Raw genomic sequence first — 22,556 nt, 5'->3', positions numbered from 1 at the left:
CGGATATATATCTGATTTTGTTGTCCTTGAAAGTTTGCGCGTATCCATTAAGGTCTGAATCTGAAATAGGGCTTGGACAGGGGTAGAAGAACGTCCCGACTTGTTGTATGCTCAGTACAAAAAATGTCATATTCAGTCTTAAAACCTTGTTTTTCTTAAAACAAGTGAAAACAAATGAGATAATTCCACATTTCCAATGGACTTTTCTTGTATCCATTCTCATGTTCTTGATACTAGTGGATTGACCTGCCCTATTCTGCCTTGATTCAACATGTTTATGCTTAAGCCTAGAAAAAAGATAAGCCCTGAAACAAGTGTAATTGCACTGGAAACAGTATGTTGGATTATTTCATCCCACTGATTTTTTTTTACCTTGTTTGAAAAAGCAAAAAATAGCACTGAAGCACCACAATGAATGACTTGTCAACATTTTTTCGGTGTACCTTGTGTAAGCCCTGCAGTATTTTCCAAACATTTAGACTTAGACTTAGACTTTCTTTATTGTCATAGCACAAAAAAACACAGCAGTGAGATTTTGGCAATGAAATGTCGTTGCTTGGCTTCCGGATTACAACAGAGATGGAATTGTGGGGCAGTTTAAATAATTAAAATATAGTCTATATAACTAGTGCAATATAATCTATATAACTAGTGCTAAAAAACAAGAGCTAAACAATAATGAGTGCAATAGAGAATAAATAGATAAAACAGAATGTGAGGTTGTGAGGTTTCAGTGCAGCGGAAAGGACTAAATGAAAACAGACGAATAGGTATTCTCGTTTTTTTTACCACACCAACACGGTTTGGCATAGATTCACGTGTGTCCCTCAGTAATCCCAATACAACGGAGTGTTTAGCACGAGGGCCTCGTCTCGTGAAAACAGCCGCCCTACCTGACTGCACCATAATCCCATCATTTTCCCTGCATTTTTCTAATTGCTTTCAAGCGGAGGTCACACTCCCTGCATGGAAAACACCTCCGTTTGCTTTGAGAGCGACGGAGCATTTTTAACCAGCAGCTTTTGCAGAGGCACTGTAGTGATTTTTTTTTTTTTTTTTTTTTGCTGTATCATTCACATTTTTGCCTACTCTTGATCCCTCGTTTGGTGGTTGTGTCTCTGTATTGTTGTGCTGACAGATTGACTGATGGTGGGATTGAGGAATGGAAGGATCGAGTTTTCTCTGGCTGTGTTCAATCTGATATACTGTATTATGGGAGTACTGATTGGATTGGATAATAGTTATGAATTATAGCTGCGTGAAGGTTCATTTTTGATGCTGCTGCACCGAATGGTCAGGAAAAAGTGACAACCCAGTCCACAAGTCTCACACCGAGCTTGTAATCGCCGGCTGGTCAGGCACCGGGACACGGGATTAATTCAAAGGAGGGGAGCATGTTCTGTCTGTGTTTGAGGTTAGCCTCAAAAACGTGGGGGGATTTAGTTCACAGATTTAGGGTTGAGGAAATGGCTATTGTTTATTAAAAAATAAATAAATAAATAAATAAATAAAAAACACAGTATTCTAATCATCTCCTAAACAAGGCCAGGGAAGGTGACCTGTGCTCCAAATCTGCTAATTTTCATGGCAGTCTGGGTCTCTGTCTGAACAAACAAGACACAGACAGACTGATGGGACACTCTTGTATGTGTGTGTGTGTGTGTGTGTGTGTGTATAGTTGCTACAGTACATGAAACAATGTGCCGTGTATTAGAGCATGGGAGGATTACGTGTAGTCTGTGTGTATTGCCCGGACACTCAATCAGCCAGAGTTAACACAGCGACCACCCAGAACATACACACACAAGTGGTAATAAATTAAAATATGGCTGGCAGTGTAATTGTATGGGGGCAGAAAATAGGACAGATTTTTTTTTTTTTTTTTTTTTTTGACATGAGTCCTCAATGAAAGCACGCCATTAGTTGCTTGCCTCAAATGGACTGCTTTTAATTATATAGCAGCTGTGGATTTTCAAGGCATTACACTGTAGTTGAGATGCAAATGTCCTATGATTTATGTTATTTCCTTCATCAGACTGATTTATGGAGTCCGTTTATGTTGACGTGACAGTATATTACATCTTTACGAGCCTACATACCCGCCATTCAATTGCAACGCACGGCGAAGAAAAAGCCGGTGTGTATGACATAGCACATGTAGACCTTTAGACTGCTTCGCTGCAATCTGTCCAGGATGATATATTGGCTTGTGTGGCCGCTGTTGAACACAAGATTTAGAGAGGATTTTGGTTATTTATCTCGCCCTGTGTGGAGAGAGAGAGAGAGAGAGAGAGAGAGGGAGGGAGAGGGAGGGAGAGGGAGAGGCTCTCCAAATGGATAATGGGATTTGGCTTGTCCAGAGCTCTGCTTAGTTTTCAGCTGCGTCCACATGTACAATCACACACACAGAGGCACACACACACACAAATACACACAAATACACACATATACAGTATACGCACACACTCATACAAACTATTGAAAATTGCTCAATCCTTGTAGGAGGAGGCTAATCAGGTTAACATTCAGAATTGGTCTTGATTGCACTGACATTACAGTAATGACAGCTTACTGGATGTACTTCTAATATATTGACTTTCTGTTGATTGTTCATCGACCGTTCAACTGCAATATCTGAAGTAGTTCCACATGAGCTGGTTGATATTCAGCTGCCCTTGTGCCAGAGGATTAAAAATGCAATTCACATAAAAGTGATACAGTTTTAAACGGATTTTCCCCATATTTTCTTCAAAGTGTTCATCTGGGAGCCTATTTATGGCAACAGATTTCCAGTTTGGGAGTTTCTGGAACGTACACTTACAGAATTGGTCGAGTGCAAAGAGAATTGACTGCAATCCTTGTTCGTAGGGGAATTTCGTTTTTCAGGATAAAAGATTTCCCTTTAAAACTTTGTCCTGTAAAATTTACAATCAACGACAGCGAAGGCCGAGGAGGCGGCGCCGTTCATTTTTACAGCGAGCCGTCATCACTGTGTTTTCTGTATATTTAATGCTGTTTCTGTTGCCAGGCGCCATCAATGTGTCATGTACGTCGGAAAGAAACAGCTTGCGTATTATCACCTGCGTGTGTGTGTAAGTGTGTGCGCTTGTGTCAACTTGTGAACTTGACCCATATCTCACATGGTGGCATGCTGTCACTGAGAAGCCTGCTGTTTGCCTTAAACTGCAGATGCTGCAGTCCACCTGCCAGCCAGGTCAAACTACCCACAGTCCTCCCTGCCAAATGTCAGGAGACACCGATACTGTCTGTTTTGGCTGGCAGTTCCCCTCGCCTCACTTTGCCTCGTCTGGCACCAGGCATCGATTAAAGGAGCCAGGGCTCAACAGAACATAAAGAACCAGGTTATGGTCCGCTAAAAGGAGGTAATTTGGCCTCGGTTTGACCCTGATCTCGTTTAAATGACTCCAAGAAGAGATGGGAGAAAAAAGAAAAAAAAAAACCTGGGAACCGCACAGTCTGTTCAAATCCTGCTGGAGCTCCAAGCCAGAAATTAAACATTGCAAACTGAAAACCCAACAGTTGTTTATAGGAAACAGGAATATGCCCGCACACTGCCTCATACCAAGCATCGAGACTGGCTGACAGAGCAGTAATTAAATACAGTAGCCCGGAGCTTCATACTACAGAAATAGCAACATTTTTCCCTGTCACCAAAACAAGGTGATTTACGGGTTTTATTTTGGGTACGGGGCAGATCTCTGTCAGTTAAGATGCATGTATTTTCTTGGAAGATGTATCCCTTGGTAACAAGACATTTGAGATCAACATTAGAAGTGCATGCTGTCTTACTGTTAGACTAGGCTGGGGAAGTGAATTAGTAATACCCTGGCTTCTCCACTGTTTCTTCAACAACCGTAGTCAAAGTGTCCTTGAGCAAGGCACTTGAATGCCCACCTGCTCCAGCAGTGCAGCATGAGCGCAAGGTGAGATGTCACTGAAAGCGACCAAAAGCGCTCAGTCAGTTTTCCCAGGACAAATAAAAGTTGATAAATATTCAAAGTCCGGCCTGTCTTAAATGATGTCAGATGAGAACTCCTTTACTGTATCAAGTGTACAGTGTCCTGCTCTGTTCTGTGTGTAACTACGTCCTAATGAGGACTAATTTAAAGGGGCATACCAACATTTTTTTCCTGTCACCAAGACAAAGTGACCTTGAATGCTTTGGTTCCAAGACATTTCAGATCAACATTTGAAATGCAAGGCTGTCACACTGTTAGACTAATCCACTGTTTGGATAATAAAACAAAAATACAGAGTTTGCATCATTGTTAGCTCACTGCCGGTGAGTCACCAGTAAATTGTCTCATCCTCGACAGTACAGAAAGACACACTCATAGCTGATGGGACCTCGCTCCCCCGATGACTACCTGTAAACACCCATTTCAGCCTTTGTGCCCCGTCCCGCTGCGGAATCAGCATTTTCCTGCTGCAGCGTGGAGCAGGTGGCAGGCAGGCAGGCCAGGGGCAGCCAGAGTGCGGTGGGATAAGATTTCACCAACACACTCTTTGTCAGCGAGGCTGTAGCATCCTGCAGGGGTTTGTGGCAGCGGCGAAGCAGGTGGAGGAGGAGGTAAGCAGGAATGAGGGGGGGGAGAGTGTGACAGCTCCTCGGGCTCTGTCTCCAGGATACAGTGGCGAGTGAGGAGAGGAGAGAGGGGGAGTTGCAGGCATCAGTTGCGCCACTTGGGAGCCCCATTAGAGCTGTGCCTCCTCCCTGTCTGACTTCCTCAGCCCCATGAAGAGCCCACCTGGGAGGAAGATGGGATCTGTATCCTCAGTATCTCTCCAGCCCAACACCCCCTCCTCCCCCACCCAGCAGCCCCAGAGGCCTCTTCACCAGGAAGCCAAGTGCCAGGCCCCTGCTGCTGTGTCTCCGGCTAAGGATGGGTCCCTTGTTGAGTCCTATCCATACGTCAGCGGCAGCAAAGGCAGCGCACTCCCTCACCGAATGCAGCGGCAGCACAAAGCAGCAACAACTTCTCACTGTCTGCAGGGAGCGTGCCTCTCCTCCGTCTCTATCCTGGAGCAGAGAAAAGTACTTTGGAGAGACCTGATGAGAACCCCGAGGCTTTGAGGTCTCAGACAGCCGGGATGTAACCTTATATGAATAAATGATGCAAGGAGCCTCCCTTCTAAAAGTCCAGCACTGAGCCTTTGGAGAGACGTGAGGCACCACAGGAAGTTCTGCACTGAGAAGAAGTAGCGAAGCAACTCTTCAGGATTTGTACACAAGACCGCAGAAAGCGAAACTTCGAGCCCTGTGAAGTAGAAGGAGGATTTTATTTAGAAAGTAAGGGGTCAGGGAGCAACTGCATGATGCAATTTCTACAATAAGAAGAGCAGGGATTCTTCCATCTTCAGGACTAGCAACAACATCCTCGTTTTTGCTGCCAGAGGAGGAAGACATCTCTCTCTCTCTCTCGTCTGACCACTGAGAAACTTCCCTCTGGCTGGAAGTGGTGTCCAGAGGCTGAGAGGTGTGGCTGTGGCAGCATGGGGGAGATGTGCTATGGGGGGAGACGGGACCTCACCTGCCTACTGTGGGTTTAGCCTCCTCCAGAGCTGCTGCTGCTGCTGGGGCAGGAACAGGAGGGTCCAACCTGAGGTACGTTTAAATGCAAATTTGCTCCTGTCATCCCATCTGCCTACACCCCAGTCCCCCTCTCTCTTTTGTCTGTTATGTGCTGTTCTTAGCACTCTGGTTTCTATTTTTAGAAATGCCTCGTGGTAGCGGTATAGCACATTCTTTCCTTCGTCTAATGGCTGGTGTAAACTATGACCGTTTGCTTCATTCTTGCTCTTCCAGCTTAATTTTTTTTTTTTTTTTTTTTTTTTTTTTTTGGTTGTCATGGCAAGACATACTGTATCTGCATTGTTTTGCTCCAGCTACTTTTGTTTCTCATCACTAAAGCCTTGTCACCTGGGTGACAGAAACCACAAAGCGTAATGTTTCTCCCAAGTAGACGGTGGCAAAGGATACAGTGTCCCTTTTGCTTGTGGTTTGATTGCTTATCATTCTGCCTATGCAACAAACTCAACACACAATAGTTGAGAGCTCCGCTAAAATGATAATAGCTTTGTTGTGTGCTTCCTTATTAAAACAAATGACTCCAAACTACTGCTGCCAACTGTTTGTATTTTAACCAATTTATTCAACCACGCTGAAATATAGGTTAAAAGAGGATAAAGGTTACCATATCTACTTGTTCTGTTCTTTCATTTTGGTTTGTTTTATGTTTTTTAAAGACTTTGTAACTTTATTGACATGAATGCTATAAAGTACAAATAAAGGGTATTATTATTAGTTGTAGTAGTAGTAGAAGATATGGTAGTGGTAGTAGTAGTGGTGGAAGTAAATCATCTAGGACAGGGAATATCTAGGTTAGGGGAATGAATGACTAATTCCTTTCCTGTTTCTTAAGCAGCCACCGTCACAGTGCCCCTGAGCAAGGCACTTAATACCCAGATGCCCTGGTGAAAGTGCTTGTTGTCTGTGAATGTCAAGCATATAACTACGACAGTGTAAAGTTGGGCATTGCTGACATTTAGGAAAAGTGCCCAGTCAGCTTCATATGGCTGAATAAAAGCTGAGCATATTGTAAGTCTGGCCTGTCTAAAATAATGATAAATGAGCTTCTCTATACAATAAGCTTTAACAAATGTACCTGGCTGTCATCCCTCAGCCCTGGACTGCTCTGCTCTGCCTGTCATCTAGGTTGTGTAAGATTAATACCTCCTACTGCAGTCCTAGTGGAAGTTATTAATCAGAACCAATTCAAAGGAGCCTCCCACTTCTGAGAAGCCCTGAGAGGTCTGAGTGCCTCCTCTCCCTCCTGTCCTCATACTCCTCTTACTCTCTCGCTCACTGGTTGAGCCCCAGTCTGCTGAAGAAGCACTCTGCCAGCAGGGGCGTTATCGGCCCCATGGTGTGAGTCCAAATCCTGGAGCCGTGTGTGTTCTCTTGCATGGTTATTAGCTATCTGCCTTTGCTTAGAGGTCAGAGTTAGTTTAATATGTTTCTTGTCCCTCAAACGCCTGAGAGATGTGCTAAGGGAAGCAAGAGGAACAGATGAGAACGGAGCGAGAAGGGCGGGAACAGCTTTCTCGATAGTTGCTCATCCTGTCCTGAGCCCTTTGCTGATTACTGAAGTGCCCATCTCTGTTACATAACAGCTGCCATGTAATCATATTCATCTCCTGCACTCCTTCCAATGAGGAGCGTCATTGGTTCTTAGGAAAACAAATGCCTTCTCCTTACACTTAATCACGATGGCAACAGGGTGTTTGTGGTGTCTTGGTCTCTTGTTACAGTGGAGGATAAGATGTGATGTCACATACGGTGGCGATCACTGTACACCTCGCTTATTATGTTGCAAAAAAAAAAAAAAAACAGTAGCTTTCACACTTTTCTATGTGTTTCTGTGCATATGTGTGGTTATGATGCTTAACAATAATCGTAATCATCATCATATTAACAAATAGACTCTTTATTATTGTGCTTAATCATTGCACTCTTGATATACATATCAGGGGCCTCCAGGGACCCTAAGGGGCTTCCAGTGGGTCGTCTATAAAATGACGAATGGTTTTATTTCATTATTATTTCCCTCCCTTGAAGTTGGCTCAGTGTGAGACTTCCCCGCTGTCACCTCCCCTCAGACATTAATGTCATTCTACACTGAACCATATCTAACTACTCAGATTGTGTTTTTAAAGCGCAAAATCTTATCAAAGGAGGATCTAATGCCTAGCCATATGGGCAGGAAAATGTTAGGAGCTTGTGCATATAGCTTGCTAAATATATTTGAATATTTATATCTGACAAGGCTTTCATTTCAGAGCTAGGTAGATCCTCAGTGGGAGGATATACATAGCAAAAAATCTATATTTCTGTATATATATTCATCTTGGCAAGGTGGAGGCTATTTGTATCAAGTATTGAATCTTAAAATCTTATTTTCTGTAAAAGCAAGTGAAAAACAAATATTTTAATCATGTGAAATAGTTTCACTTGTTTCTGGTGCAAATAAACAGTCATTTGATAGGTGGTATTAGCAGAGTGGTGTATTAGCACCTGTTTTTTTTTTTTTTTTTTTGCACTGGAAACAAGTGCAGTCCCATCCAGACGACAGAATTTTTCACCTCATCTAAGAGAAACAGAAGTCCAAGACTAGAACGAGACTACGTGACTCGCTGCAAGAGACCCTTGCTGCAGTGTAAGGGTCCGCGGACCACAGCTTGGGAACCAGTGGCGGAACATCTATCTTGAGTCTAATAGGAAGGCAGTTAGTGCGCTCAAGCTGTGGCCACGACGTGTGCATGTCGGCGATCCAACCCACTGGAACAGCGTCGGTGTTGGAGAGCGCATCAATCACGCAGCGTGGTGTAGGTGGACGACACGAAACGGACAAAAACAAATCTATATCGGGACAGTCCCAGCTGTCAGCGGCAGAAACCTGAACAGGTGGCTTCCTCAGAGTCTTAGCGCATAGACCCTAAACAGCTTGTCTCCCTCGTTAATCTCCGCGCTGACGAAAACGAATTTACCTGCTATGCTTAAAACTATGCGTGTGGCAGGTTTGAGGTGGAACATCTGACTAGTATCGGGATTTATTCCTCAGAGTTTCCTCAGTGCTCATCGAAGACTTGGCGCGGCAGGAAGCGCGTCTTGGCTCCGCCGGAGGATTTGAGGCTGGATTGACAGACTTGGATATAATGACGTTTCGTTTTACTCTTATTTGGATTTTATAATTTCCCCTCTGTGTTTGGACTACTCCAACTGTGTGTCCCATTGTCACAGCATGTTGCCAGAAATAAACAACAAGGTGAGCCACGTTGGTTGCTTGGTTGTTCCCTGCAAGGGAAAAAAAAAAAACAGCATTTCTCTAATATTTTCTATGGGAAGTTACGTGCGTGTTTTTAGGCTAATAAAACGCGAATTTATAATCAATTGTCATATTACTGTAATATTCATATAATATGCTATAATGGCACAGTGAGTCTGAGTCTGCTCAACAGAAACATAATCACCTTATTTTTTCCATCACCCATGTCCTTTGTAGTCCTTGTAGAATTGCAGATATTTTTCTTTTCCTTATTTTTCAAACCAAAGTTGTTTTTTTGTTTTTTTTGTTTTTTGTTTTTTTTTTTTCTAACGAGATTCTGTCGCTCAGTGTGTTTTAATTAACCAGGCTTTATTCCTTAAGGATTTTTGGAGGATAACAAACCAACAGGTAGTGAAATCTTTCCAAAATGTTGCCGTTGTGAGACTAAAACAAAAAGCTCTCACATGTTCGCACCCTGCTCACTTTATTGAACCCGAGGAGCTCATTCTCACTGGGAATCATTTCCTTTCTCCTCCTCCGCTGATCCGTGCACTTTAACGCACAGGCCGCCCAGTCCAGCGCCTTTCCCCTGACCTCATGCCAAGTTATGATGAAAAATATGATCCATTTCTATTTCAGTCGGTGTTTAACCTGTTTATTTCCGTGTTTGTTGTGTTGACAGGTCCAGTAAGTCTATATGCGTTATGCTGTATTCTTCAAACCTTACATGGTCACCGATATAAATTTAACCCCTGTCTGTGTTTGGATGTTTGGAGAATCTCATCCTACTGTATCTAAGTTATTTTTTGCAGAAGCAAGAAAGACAAGAATCTGTGTTTTCACTAAGTATGGCATCACTTGCTGTCAATTCTGCTGTGTTGGTGGTACTATGGACTTTAGGCGTGGTGTCATATGGGCATATTTGAATCCAACAGCTTACAGCTTTTAATGTGCAAAAAAAAAAAGATTTGGAAAAATGATTATGCACTGGAAATGTCTGCTGAGTACTGTTTGTTGATTTTTACCTGTAGTTACTCTTGATCGTATTGCTTTGTTGACCCCCTAACCAACTGACCGTGAAACACCTTAATGAGCCCAAGCTGGTGTCACACACCTGTTAGGATGATCCCACCTGGAGCAAAACCCCCGCTGTCACACACTCAAGCACACACACACACACACACACACACACACAGGAAGAAAGAAAGAGAGAAATTACACTGCTGTTGATTTCCTTTGCTTCCAAGCCTATAAAGACGAATGAAATTATACCCAGTCTGTGCTGGAAGCGTGATATGTCCCTCCCTGCCTCATGCAAACCTGATGGGGCAGGGACACTGATACTGAAGGAAGTTCATCACACTGGAATAAAAGGTCAATCCAACAATCACGCACTCTGAGTTTTCCATTCAGCTGCAGGCATAAAAAAAGAAACTGAGCCCACCCCCTTCCTTTTTCAAATCAAGCAACACTGGGCTATGTTTGGCCGTTTGTTCTTTGCTGGTTTGCCGCGTGCTGCTGATGATACTGGTTTTCCATTGGCTCTTTGCTCGTTAGGCAGGCTTACAACAAGCTTTTACAGGTGATGTTTACAAGCTAGCCTGCCTCAGTGGCCTACAACACCTGCCGATGCTCTCACAGTCCTCCTGAGATCAATGCAGAACTGTTATTATATCATCATTACATCACATGTCCGCTATGATCAGTTCAATTTCATTTTTTTAATTCTGCATTTTACACAACAAACTGCCACAAAACACTTTCCATATTAAAGACAATTCATGAGAGAGAAAAAAGATGCACACAATACACAGGTGGTGTGATAAATAATATGGATGCAGATTCAAGCAAAACAACACGAGAAAAATAACATCAAACAAGTATTGCACACAGATACATAAAGGCAGGTTGTTGAGGAGGATGGATCACTGGCCAATGGGCAGATGGACAGGGAGGTGGTGGGCATGAAACCCCCTTAAGGTGGGTGTTAGGGGGATGAGTACACAATTCTATGTAGATGAGTTTAAATACTGGCTGCATTCAGTTTCATTATCATTGCTAAAGCGTGATGTGAAGAGCCAGCAGAATGTTTGCAGAATATTTCCTTCACTTCCCGGCAGCCAGCTGGGGTCAGTGAGACAGGCTCCTCAGTGGGTTTGCACTGAGTTCAGAAGTCATTGCAGTTCAGTTTCTCATCCTGCTCTATTGAACCGGCAGAGCCAGGCCAATCCCATTCCTCGTCTGTTCTGCTACCCATCTGGAGCGTGTTGCCATGACACTGATCTGAGGTTGCCTTTGCAGCCTCCCCACCAGTAGTAAAGCTTAAGCTTGTGATGAGGAAGCTTGTTCCTAGCCAGCACCTGCAGCCAGCTTCCTGTTCAGTCATCCCCTTCTGCAGGAGGGCTGAGGGAGTTTAGCCTGTATCCCCATATGACGCTGAGCTTTATTCCACCCATATGGTGTCTCTCCACACAGTTGTCATGCTCACCCACTGATTACTAAGGCACGTGTCATCTGGCTTGATGGTTCAGAGAGGCAGAATGAAGATGTGTGTGTGTGTGTTTTTCTTTTTCTTTTTCTTTTTTTTGAATGCCCAGAACCTTATTGCGTTTTCATCATTTATTGTGCCCCTGTAGCAAATTCAGGCAAGTGGCACTGCAATGTGCGCAAGCTTGAAGGCACGTGTACATCCACTGACAGTCACATGCATGTGCTCATGTGCACACACCTGCACAAACCAGCCCATGCACAAAGAATAATGAATACTGAGTGAATTGGTGCTGCCTAGATTTGGCAGAGGTATTTCTAAAATATCTATTTTCAGATCACAGTGCATTATTTTTGCGAGTCTGGCTGCAACTCCGCTCGGCTGCCCACAGGCAGTGTATTTCTAAGACAACCCACTGCTGTGGTGGGCTGGAGAATCCAGCCAGCACATAAAATGAAGTCATGTCAATATTATTTAACTTCAGTGTTTCAGCGCTGATCTATTTTCAGTGGTGACAAGACTCCGAAATCAGTTTTAAAGATACTGTTATGTATCATGCTGCATTCAAGAAATATACTTGCTCTTGGTATTTTTTCTCCACACCTTCTGACACAGAAATAGACACTTATGTTTCTGTGAATGTTTCAGCCGCTGTCTTCTCCATTTCGTAACATTTCTCATGAATTTTTATCATTGCTCCTGCAGACATCAAGACCAGAGGCTTTCCCTCACCCCCACAGGCTGCCGGCGGAAGGCAACAGGCTCGGAAACAACCGACCCTATTCACAGGTCAGACTTTCCCCTTACCAGGTGACTGTACTTATAGTCACTTCAGATTTTATCAATGCCTGAACAAGTGGAGACTCACAAGATAGTACCTAAAGCAGTTCTCGTGTTTTCTTTACATATCCATTTATACATATTCAGTTACATAATAATCGTTAGTTGCCTAGATATCCAAGGCTTTCACTCTCAACACTCCAAGTCATGTCATGAATCGGCCCCCATGGATTATCATGCTGTTTTGATGATTCAACTGTTGTCTAACTATCTCTCCTTAAGGGCAACAACGCCCCCCCCTTAGAAGAGATCATATCCAAATGGGCCTCATTAAATATTGCCAAGGGTGATATTAGCAATCCGGGTCATCTCTATTGCCAGTTACCTCCTCCAGAGTTCAGAGAGCAACATGGATGTGACTGTACACATGTAGTGCATGTAGGTTATGCAGTGTAATCCAGCACACCACAGATTATGAAAGCATGAAGTACATGTTACATGGGTGTCTTACTTAAGCAGCACGTCTCCCCAGTTGTGTACAGGCACGTTACTGTGTTTACTTCCTTTGCCTGTTGTGGCAGGTGCTGGAGACTATATTTAGCTCTATCTCTATGCGTCATAACCAAGTTGGCAGATCCTGCAGCAGCTCTTACACGTGAGATGAAATATCCCCGCTATCTATAGACTAGAAAGTCTTTTATTCCTGGGATGCTTTTATTTAGAATTCATTAAAAATATATGAGCCTGCATATGGCTATTATCTTGCAACATGGCAGAGAGGATGCCTTGTATCATGTAGGGTCAGTTGTGTGTTGAATTGCTGCAGTTACAATTCAGTTGTAACCACCATTCATTCAGAAAATGAAAATGTATATGCTTAAGGTATTTTATCCTCCCCCCACCTTCCCCTTGACACAGATACACAGCCCATTAGGATATCTTCTTATTACCAGAGAGCCCTGGCATTGAGTATAGCTCTAATTTTGCCCATCATTACCATTGCTGTGGCTTGCAAGCCTGTAACACATGTAATCATGCTCCCGGAGCAAGCAGTATGGCAGCCAGAGAAAGGCAGACCGCTGCTATTCATCTCCCCCACCGAGCCAGTAGTGACAGACTCTGTCAAGCCTCGGCCACACGGGCTTTTGTCCCCATTTCACTCTCACCCTGATCAGTAATTCCAGCCGCTAGCTCCTGGGAGTCCTGGTCACCCGAGCCTCCGCCGTCTAAATGGATGTGAAGGGATGTAGCTAGATCGCTGAGAGCAGAGCAAAACTGGCGAGGTGCAGCCCGACAGAAACAAAACGCTTATAATAAGATGAAAGGCGCTGTCACAAGCTTGTAGCTACAGTGCAAGAAGAATATAATGTATTAAGACTTAACGCCGGCTGATCCACTCTCTCCCCCTTCTTTTGTTGTCTGCAGTCTGATGTGCTATTATTCACTGTTTACTATTCCATTCAAATGCTGAGGGCTTTATTCACAATCAATCTTGCTTAGGGAAAAGAAGCTTAAAATCCTCTGGCTTTGGGACTTGGCGAATTTCTTTTGTTGCTTCCTCTGAATATTCTTCTTCATCTGATTCTTTATTCACACTGCCATCAATATCAGGCTCCTAGAGTTTAATAACAGCCACCAGGATATGATCTCATTATCCAAACACAGCTCCCCTGATGTCTCTCTCAGCCTCCTCTTTGCCTTTTTTTTTCCCTTGCTGTTCTAATGTTGTACTCTTTATAATGCCCTTACTGGGAGTTTGTGGCAATAACAGTGAAACTATCTCTCTGGCTTACAGAAGTTTGCTCCTGCTGTCGGGACTTTGCCTCAGCTTGAGCCACCCGTGGTTCAGGTGGTGGTCAGCAATGCCAAACACCAACACCAGCAGTCGGAAAACATCCTGCCCCAAATTGCCAACAAGGGGGTCCAAAACAATTACCAGACGCACCCGGTGAGGCTCTTATACAATTACACATTCAGCGCTGGTAGCTTGTAGTACCATATTGGGATTGAGTAAGAGCCAATTTTACAGAGTAGCATGAGATGATGAGAATCTATGATGAGAGGTACAACATGGCTCAAAAACAGCTGATAACTTACAACTGAGAGGTCAGACATACATTAACAGATCTTGGGTGTTTTACCATAACATCAAGATCATAGTTACATAAGATGACACAACATCTGAAACCTGAACTGTGAATTTCTGTGTGTGTGTGTTTTCTGGACAGGACGAGAGGCCGAAGCCCACCCAGCAGTTCACCACACGGTTCGGTGCTGCGGTGGACTCCCGCAACAAGATTTTGAGCAACAAGCTGGAGAAAGACAGGGCATATGAAGGACAGCGACTGCCCATGTCACCCATAGGTGTGTCTGCGTTTGCATTAAACAGAATACATTAAGAGAGGCATGGAGAGATGATGTCACATCCTGCAGATTTTGAATCTTTCATGGGTACTGTGACTTTAACACTGCTCACGAGTCCCCCGGTGATGTGTTTTTTAAAATTTTATCTCACTGACAAAATGAAAGCAGCATGTCGGCCAGTTGTTCACAATGCTGTGCACGAGGCAGAGGTGTGATCGATACGATGGTGACTCATCCTCTTCCTCCCCCCTCTCCTGCCCCGATGCAGATGCACTGAAGAACTTCCAGGAGCGGCTGACGGAGTTCGAGCAGGAGGAAATCATGGACTATTCAGAGATCTGGTTCATGGGCCTGGGCTCCCAGAAGATCGAGGCATCCCATGGTGCACCACAAAATAATGGATTCGACGATGAGCACGGAAGCTACATCAGGGTAATTAGCGAGCTGGATGGAGTAGTAGGGCTTCGGTCTTCGTTAGTCAATCTTTACACCGGCAAACACGCCCTTCACAGCACCGTTTGCACTTGAAGTAATGATATGAAAGGACATAAATTAAAAAGAAACAGATGAGGAGATTTGTTAGTTACTGATTCACTGGAACATTCGTAACTCAAAGGCACACACACACACACACACAGAGGCATTCAAGAGGTCCAGGCTGAACTCTACATGATCGAATGCCCTACTATGAGATTAATCCAACAATTGAGCTCACTAACTTGTCAGTCTGCTGGACTGACTTCATTGTTGACTATACAATAAACTGCATTGAGGTCACCAGTCCCCCGTGACATTGGCTTAGCTGTCTTGGGAAAATAAGCCCACAAAGGCGACTGAAAGGCAGTTGTATCTTAATCAATATTCTATGAATGAGCTGTCCCAGGCTGAGTGACTGACCATTGTTTTGATGCTTACATCTCCATCAAGCCTCATCCCTTTGTCACAGGCTTGGACTGATGGTCATAACAAAGTCATAGTGCGGTTACTAGCTGGCACATGCACAGCAGAGTCATGCAGTGAAGCATGCACCATGGCAACAGCACTGTGTCTCGGTAAACGAACATGTAATTTGACAAGCTACCAAACCTAATCTGTTAATTGGTTGTGATGGATAGGCTAGGTTTGTACTGGATGTTGTTTGATAAGTGCAACCAAAACAAATTGGATATTCTGATTGGCCATGCAAATGCTGTGCTCTTTGTTTCCAGGTGCTGCATGACCACATTGCCTACAGGTTTGAGGTGCTCGAGGTCATCGGGAAGGGCTCCTTTGGTCAGGTCCTAAAATGTCTGGACCACAAAACCAATGAGCTGGTAGCCATTAAGATGATTCGCAATAAGAAAAGGTAAAGATCAGCCTTTTCATTATGCCTTATGTTGCCTTGCATCAAGTCTGTCTTGATAAAGAAAATGTAAACGACAACGTCAGGCCTTTATTTGAGATCTTTAGGGTCAGATGTTTGCCTACATGCAGTAAGAGACATCCACCACCCTTTCCTGATTTTCACCCACATGCCTGGTCTGTGATGGTTTTAGATTTTTAGAAATCGCCCAGATAACTCCTGATTCTGACAGAAGTTGGCACCTCGTGGTGTTACCTTACCTGTGCTCCTTACTGGCTGTGACTGTCTCAGTCCTTTTGGTGGAAGGCAGGAGCTGTCGGGCTTTACCGCCACTTCAATAATGCAGAAAACAAAATGGGTGCAAACTGTCACAGGACTGCCTCAGGCGAACTCTCCACTGACAGGCAGCCTCAGCCAAGCCTACTGTCTGAGATCTTATTTCTCCTGGGAAAGCATTGTGTTTGGTGACTTTCAGGATTAGTGTATTGGGATAAACACTAAGATTAGAAATGTTTATAGGCAAATATACAACGATCATAATGAGAATAACAATGTTAACATCATGATAAGGATGTTAGCATATTAATAGTTTGTGAATCAACACTTATGGATCATACACCGCACCATTTTGCCTGACAGTCAAATCTTGTGAGTGTATCACAGTATCCCAATTTTGGCCTGGCTGTTACTTGTCAACCCACACATGGCTGAGGGATGATTGAATCACAGATCATATTTTATTTTTAATTTTAAATGTCTTAATCTCTGTCTGTTTTTGTAACTGTAGGTTTCATCACCAAGCTCTAGTCGAGCTGAAGATCCTGGACGCAGTGAAGAGGAAAGACAAAGACAACCTCCACAACGTCATTCACATGAAGGAGTACTTTTATTTCCGAAATCACCTCTGCATCTCCTTCGAGCTCCTCGGGTGAGTTTGTTGCAGCCACATTATCACATGCAGTCATGCAAGAGGACCTGCATGTTTGTAGGCATGCGTGCATTCTCACAAAAACACACACAGGATGAAAATAGTCCTCTGCGGGAAACTGTAAAGACTTTATTGAATAATTGATCTGTTAATCAAAGGTTTTCAAGGTTAGTCACCTCTACCCAACAACAGGATTTGATCTCCTATCAAAGGCACTGCTCCCTTGTCTTTAGTCACCTCATCTACACGTACCCAGTCAATCAGGAGTTAAGTGATTGCCCATGTACCTTAAGCCATCTGCGTTTTAGTGTGGATTGCCTTAATGCGTTGATATCTATTTCAGGGATGATAGTTTTGTGTATCACTCAGGCTGAATGACCTTTAGAGGACGTCTTGGACGGCCACCTTGTCTAGCATTACCGACACCGAATCCCTTAGTTAAAGCCTTGATTAGGGCCCTATCTCTTTCCCCTGCTTGGTTCATGGTGTGAAGGCTCCAGTTACACTGTCTAAAGAAGTTTATGCTTATCACAAGCAGCAAGAAATAGCAGGAGCACACACTCTCAGCTTTGGTCTCCCCCGGAGACATCCACAATCAGAGATTATTTCCAAGTATGTGCTTAGCAGTTAGAGGATATTTTATTACAGAATATACTTAGTGTAAAATGACAACGAAATTAGCACCCCTGCTCATTTCAATGTTTATTTAGGGAGCAGGAAAAAAATATGCATCGCCTCATATGAACAGGAAAGCCGGTTTAATTCAGTTACTCTGTGTATTCCCCAGTATGAATTCAGTGATTACACTTCTGGAGGAGCAGTATTATTGTGCATGTAAAAAAAAACTAAACAAAAGCAAAATGAAAAATTAAAAAATAGAGAGCTAAAGCTATCGGTACAGTGACAATATATTTTTTTCCTTGCAAAAGCTTCTCTGCAGCATTTGTGTTTGCCTGTCTGTGGTTTGATTTCAACATTTGATGTCGTCTTCTGTGTCTTTTGATAGGGTGAACCTGTACGAGCTGATAAAAAAAAACAACTTTCAGGGCTTCAGTCTGGCTCTCATCCGTCGCTTTGCCCACGCTCTTCTCAGGTGCCTGCAGATGCTGCACAGAGAGAAGATAATACACTGCGACCTCAAACCGGTACTGCCTTCCACAACCCGTGCAATAGCTCCCTGATCCTTTGTTGATGTTTTTTTTTTTTTTTTTTTTTTTTTTAGAAATATAGTGAAGTCAATAAAACCTCATCACTGTACTGAATCACCGCAGCGGAGTCTGAGATGACCTCCCAGTTATTGTTAAATGTGTTGCAAACTGGAAGATCACCTTGCACAAATGCAGGGATGCTACTCCCTCCAGTGGAGTACGATATTACTGCACCAAGAACGTAAAAGCATTTCAGGGCCTGTGAAGGAATCATGTTGAATATATTTACTTATATTTCCAAACAGGAAAACATCCTTCTGTCTCAGAGAGGACCAGGAAACATCAAGGTGGTTGACTTTGGATCGAGCTGTTATGAACAACAGAGGGGTGAGTCTCAGTTTAATTCAGTTGTCATAAAACAGGCCAGTTCTAGTCTAGGAAACATGACTTATATCTTTATTCCCTCCCCCCGGTTCCTCCTTTCATGTTTCCTCTGTTTCCCTTCGTGCCTCCTTTAGTGTACACCTACATCCAGAGTCGTTTCTACCGCTCCCCGGAGGTCATCCTGGGTCACCCCTACAGCATGGCCATAGACATGTGGAGCCTGGGCTGCATCCTGGCTGAGCTCTACACAGGCTACCCGCTCTTCCCAGGAGAGAGCGAAGTGGAGCAGATCGCATGCATAATGGAGGTACGACATGGAAATAACATACAAATCTGGTGTTTTTGAGTTTGCCATGTCCAGCTTTAGTTAGTTTTCAGTGTTCACCAAGTATGTGTTCTGATGCTTTGATTAAAAACTCAGTGTGGCAGGTGAGTGGCTCACGTAGCATGATGAGATTTCTTGTTATTTTAACAGGTTATCATTTTATTTTACAGGTTCTTGGGATGCCTCCGAATGATTTTGTGCAGACGGCATCAAGGAGGAGGTTGTTCTTCGGTGAGGATTAGATTTAGATCTGCTTTGATGCCTTCATTCTGTGATTGCTCTTTTTCATTACACACAGGCCTGCGATGTTCATTGTTGATCTATTGACCGTTTTGTCAGTTGATTGCTTTCAACTAATAAAATGTCAAAAATAATGACAAATGCTCATTGGAAGTTAACACGGTCCAAAATGATGTCTTCAAATTACCTCCTCAGTTTGACCATCAGCCAAAACAAAAAACCCAAAGTATCAATTTTAAAATGATACAAAGTAAGAAAAATAAACAAATCTTAGTATCATAGTAATGAAGCTGAAATCAAAAGGTAAATGACTAAAATGCCTAACTCATCATCAGAATACTATTTAATCAATTCTCTGTGGATCAATTAAGCAATTAAGTGGTAACACTTTACAATAGGAGTACAACAATTAACGTTAGTTAATGCCGTAATAAACATTAAGTAACAGGTAATAAAGATTAAGTAACAGTTAACTAACAGTTAACTAATGTGTCTAAGAATCTAAGGTATTAATCATGCTAAGGTATTAATTTATATGGTATTAAAGGGTTATTGTAGATATTATTAACATCAGTAAATGCCATAATAATCATTAACTAACAGTTAATTAACCATTACGGCATTAACTAACATTAACTAACGTTAATTGTTGTACTCTTATTGTAAAGTGTTACCAATTAAGCAATTACTCACTTTAGCACATTTTACATGGTATATGTTATGTAGAATACACAGTATGAAGTAAGATTTGGGATTTAAATGACATGAGGCTAGCTCCTCAGCTCTGCAGACTCTCAGCAGTGTGTCTGGATGATGACTCATCTCTGTGTTTGATCACTTGCTGCAGACTCAAAAGGAAACCCCAGAAACATCACCAACAGCAAGGGGAAGAAGCGGAGACCCAACTCCAAGGAGCTGTCTGCTGCGCTGAAAACTACTGATCCTTTGTTCTTAGACTTCATCAAACACTGCCTCACGTATGTTCAACCTCACAAGTCTGTTTGCTCGGCTGATAGAATATGATTCTCTCTGGTTTGTCATGCATGAATTAATACTTGTGCAACACTGCCAAAAGTCTCACTGTTTGATTTTATTTTTGCTTACTTTGGAGAGTTTGATTAAAGAGCTTTAGAGATTTTGCTTTAAAGGTGTTTTTAGACACTGAATCCCAACCTGCACACTCTCACAGACTTACGTTATTTTTCTGTGCTTTTTCAGCTGGGATCCAGCCAAGCGCATGACTCCTGATGAGGGCATACAGCATGAGTGGATCCTGGAGGGAAATTTCAACAAAGTCCGGCCCAAAACCAGGCCAACGCTGAGGAAGGCGTCGGAGAGCAGCACAGAAAACTCGGCTGAGCACAGTCACCACAAACAGTCTAGCAGCCGGCCTGGTAAGACAAAGTTCATTAGAGAGCATCTCTGATCATCCATACGCTGGCTACTGAGACCTTCATCTTAATTTTGAAATCATGACTGTATTTTAAATTGCAACTTTGTTTTAAATTCTGGTGCAAGTCCAAAAATGGCAGAGAAATGCGGATAAACTGTGCACAAGGCATTTCAGTATCTGCTATTTGATATAATGATGCAGCCAAAAAACAATGGCATCTTGGATTTGAATATTTCCCTCAATTTTGGTGTGATGTAGCTTCAATGAAGCGTTGCAACCAGCAGATACAGAATCATAAGATATGTGACATTGTTGTATGATGTGGAAAAATGCGTTTCCTAAATTTTCTACTTAACTTAAAGGAAAATTTGGGGTACTTTCTAACCCACCATACGCTGACATTTACAGTAACGCATGCCTTTTGCTTCCATGGCGCAGCAGAGCGGGTCGGCTCGGACAGCAACGCCAACAACAAAATAAAGAGGGACACCTCTGCAACAAGAACAAAGATGGCCCCCGCTGAGCGCCTGCGGCCAATCGGGGCCTCAGCGGAGGAGGAGGTTTCCGAGGGCGACGCCAAGGTCCCGGCGATGGACGGCCAGCAACAGGAGGGAGGCGGGGAGCGTCCCGTGCACATCATCATCCAACCTCAACAGGAAGTGGGCGCTGAGAGAGAAGAGAGCCAGGAACCAACTCAGTGTTTGCCTCCTATCATCTAGCAGAATCAGATTAGAGGTGAAGGATTGTGGGGGATGTAGTTCTCATGTTGTATCTGTCATCAGCAAAGAGGGACACGCTTCATTCATTGTTTTATACTCGTGTAAAATGTCGACTCTCCGCTGGAACGAGCAAAACAGGACCCAAAATACAGCAATAATCTGCTGTTTGAGTCCCAAATATAATCCATCAAACCCCGTCTTTGCTCCGCATCGACGTCTTTGAAAAACAGCTGAAACTTTCATTTTAATTTTCTTTGCGTAAAATTCTCCATGCTAAGCGAAAAACCAAGCAGCTTTGTTCAACAACTGCATGATTTCAAAATATTAGCACATCTTTTTTTTTTTTTTACTTTCTTTTTCATCTTATCTTTAGGACATTTTTATCTTCATTTAACCTTCAGGATGTTTATTAATTTTGAAGGATCGTGTGCAATAAAGGCTGAGCCAAAAACATTTTTTTTTTTACCATGTCAGAAAAGGTGCCCTAACACTAAGATCAAGCTGTTCTGTACCTTGAAATTATAGTTAGATTTAATTTTCATTACAGAGTTAATGGCATCTTTGTTATTCTACTTATTTATTATGGGATATGTTTCATCATATGATGCTTCATATTTGACAATTTATGTATATTTCAACAACAACAACAAAATATTATGTATTTGTATTAGCATTATATTTATTGTACATATATATTCCTGCTGTAATTTGTATGTATTGTAATGCAGAAAATATTTTAAGACAATATTTCAGATATTTGTTGAGGTTTAGACAAGGTTTTACTTGTGTTGTTACTGTATGGAACATATTTTGTATGTCTGTGTTATTCATAATATTTTTTACTATTAGAAACAACAAGACAATCCTTTTATTGATAGTTTGTGCCTTGCAGTATTAGAGTTCTTGCACTTTACTATTGTGTGTGTGCACCTGGATTAGAAACTGTTCTCTCCCAGTCAAACAAATGAGAGTTGTGCAATATATAGGATTATAACCCTGCCAGGATCCCCCTTATTTGTGATGTATAGAATGTTTCATCTGTTAAACCTGAAAAAAAAAAAAAAAAACTTTTTATTACTGCTTTGAATTATTTTTACCCTCATTATCTTCCTGTGTTCAGAAGAAAATAAAACTCACTTGCCAACTGACAACAAAACTCAACGGGGCAAACGACCTGAAACTCTGAGGGGATTGTTTGTAGCTTCAACAAGAAAATATCAGGAAAGAAATTTTTGTCTTTTATGATGAAATTAAAAAAAAAAGTTGTTTCAATAAGCATTTGTCTTGAACTGTCTATTACTTTTATACGAATAACACCCAGTGCTATTGAGGGCCTGATTTTGATTCATTTAAACTTTACCATGCCTTGGAAATGAAACTATGGACCAACGGGCCTGGGACAACTATAGGCCTCTGGCTAATTTACTGTTTTCTAGGAAGGTGCAGGAATGTCTCAAAATAGCTAATTTCGTCTTACTGGTTAAAGCTCACTTTAGGGTTAGGCATACGTTGGTTATGGCTAAGACCTGGAAAAGGATGCTCTTCCATTGCCATCCTAGGAAACAGAAACCCGCTGACTGCACAGCCCAGATGTAATCC

The 22,556-nt window shown here is 42.7% G+C and overlaps 1 protein-coding gene across 2 annotated transcripts; it reads left to right on the top strand.

The window, feature by feature from the left end:
* The first annotated feature begins 8,231 nt into the window (after nt 1-8,231).
* On the top strand, nt 8,232-22,232 carry dyrk4 (dual-specificity tyrosine-(Y)-phosphorylation regulated kinase 4). 2 transcript variants are annotated; one of them, XM_030054540.1, is made up of 14 exons: nt 8,232-8,846; nt 12,040-12,123; nt 13,910-14,062; nt 14,343-14,478; nt 14,747-14,910; nt 15,687-15,823; nt 16,608-16,748; nt 17,755-17,893; nt 18,202-18,283; nt 18,415-18,587; nt 18,776-18,836; nt 19,693-19,822; nt 20,064-20,239; nt 20,680-22,232. In XM_030054540.1, exons 1-14 carry the CDS (start codon nt 8,823-8,825, stop codon nt 20,955-20,957), a joined length of 1,878 nt encoding a protein of 625 aa, XP_029910400.1. In that variant the 5' UTR covers nt 8,232-8,822; the 3' UTR covers nt 20,958-22,232. The 2 variants fall into 2 exon arrangements, with proteins under 2 accessions (XP_029910400.1, XP_029910399.1); XM_030054539.1 differs by having other exon boundaries at nt 20,677-22,232.
* The last annotated feature ends 324 nt before the right edge of the window (nt 22,233-22,556 follow it).

This window comes from Myripristis murdjan, chromosome 6 (assembly GCF_902150065.1).
Source record: "Myripristis murdjan chromosome 6, fMyrMur1.1, whole genome shotgun sequence".
Lineage (NCBI taxonomy): Eukaryota > Metazoa > Chordata > Actinopteri > Holocentriformes > Holocentridae > Myripristis > Myripristis murdjan.
The sequence above is the reverse complement of the archived record's forward strand: the minus strand, read 5'-3'. Positions and strand labels throughout refer to the sequence as shown.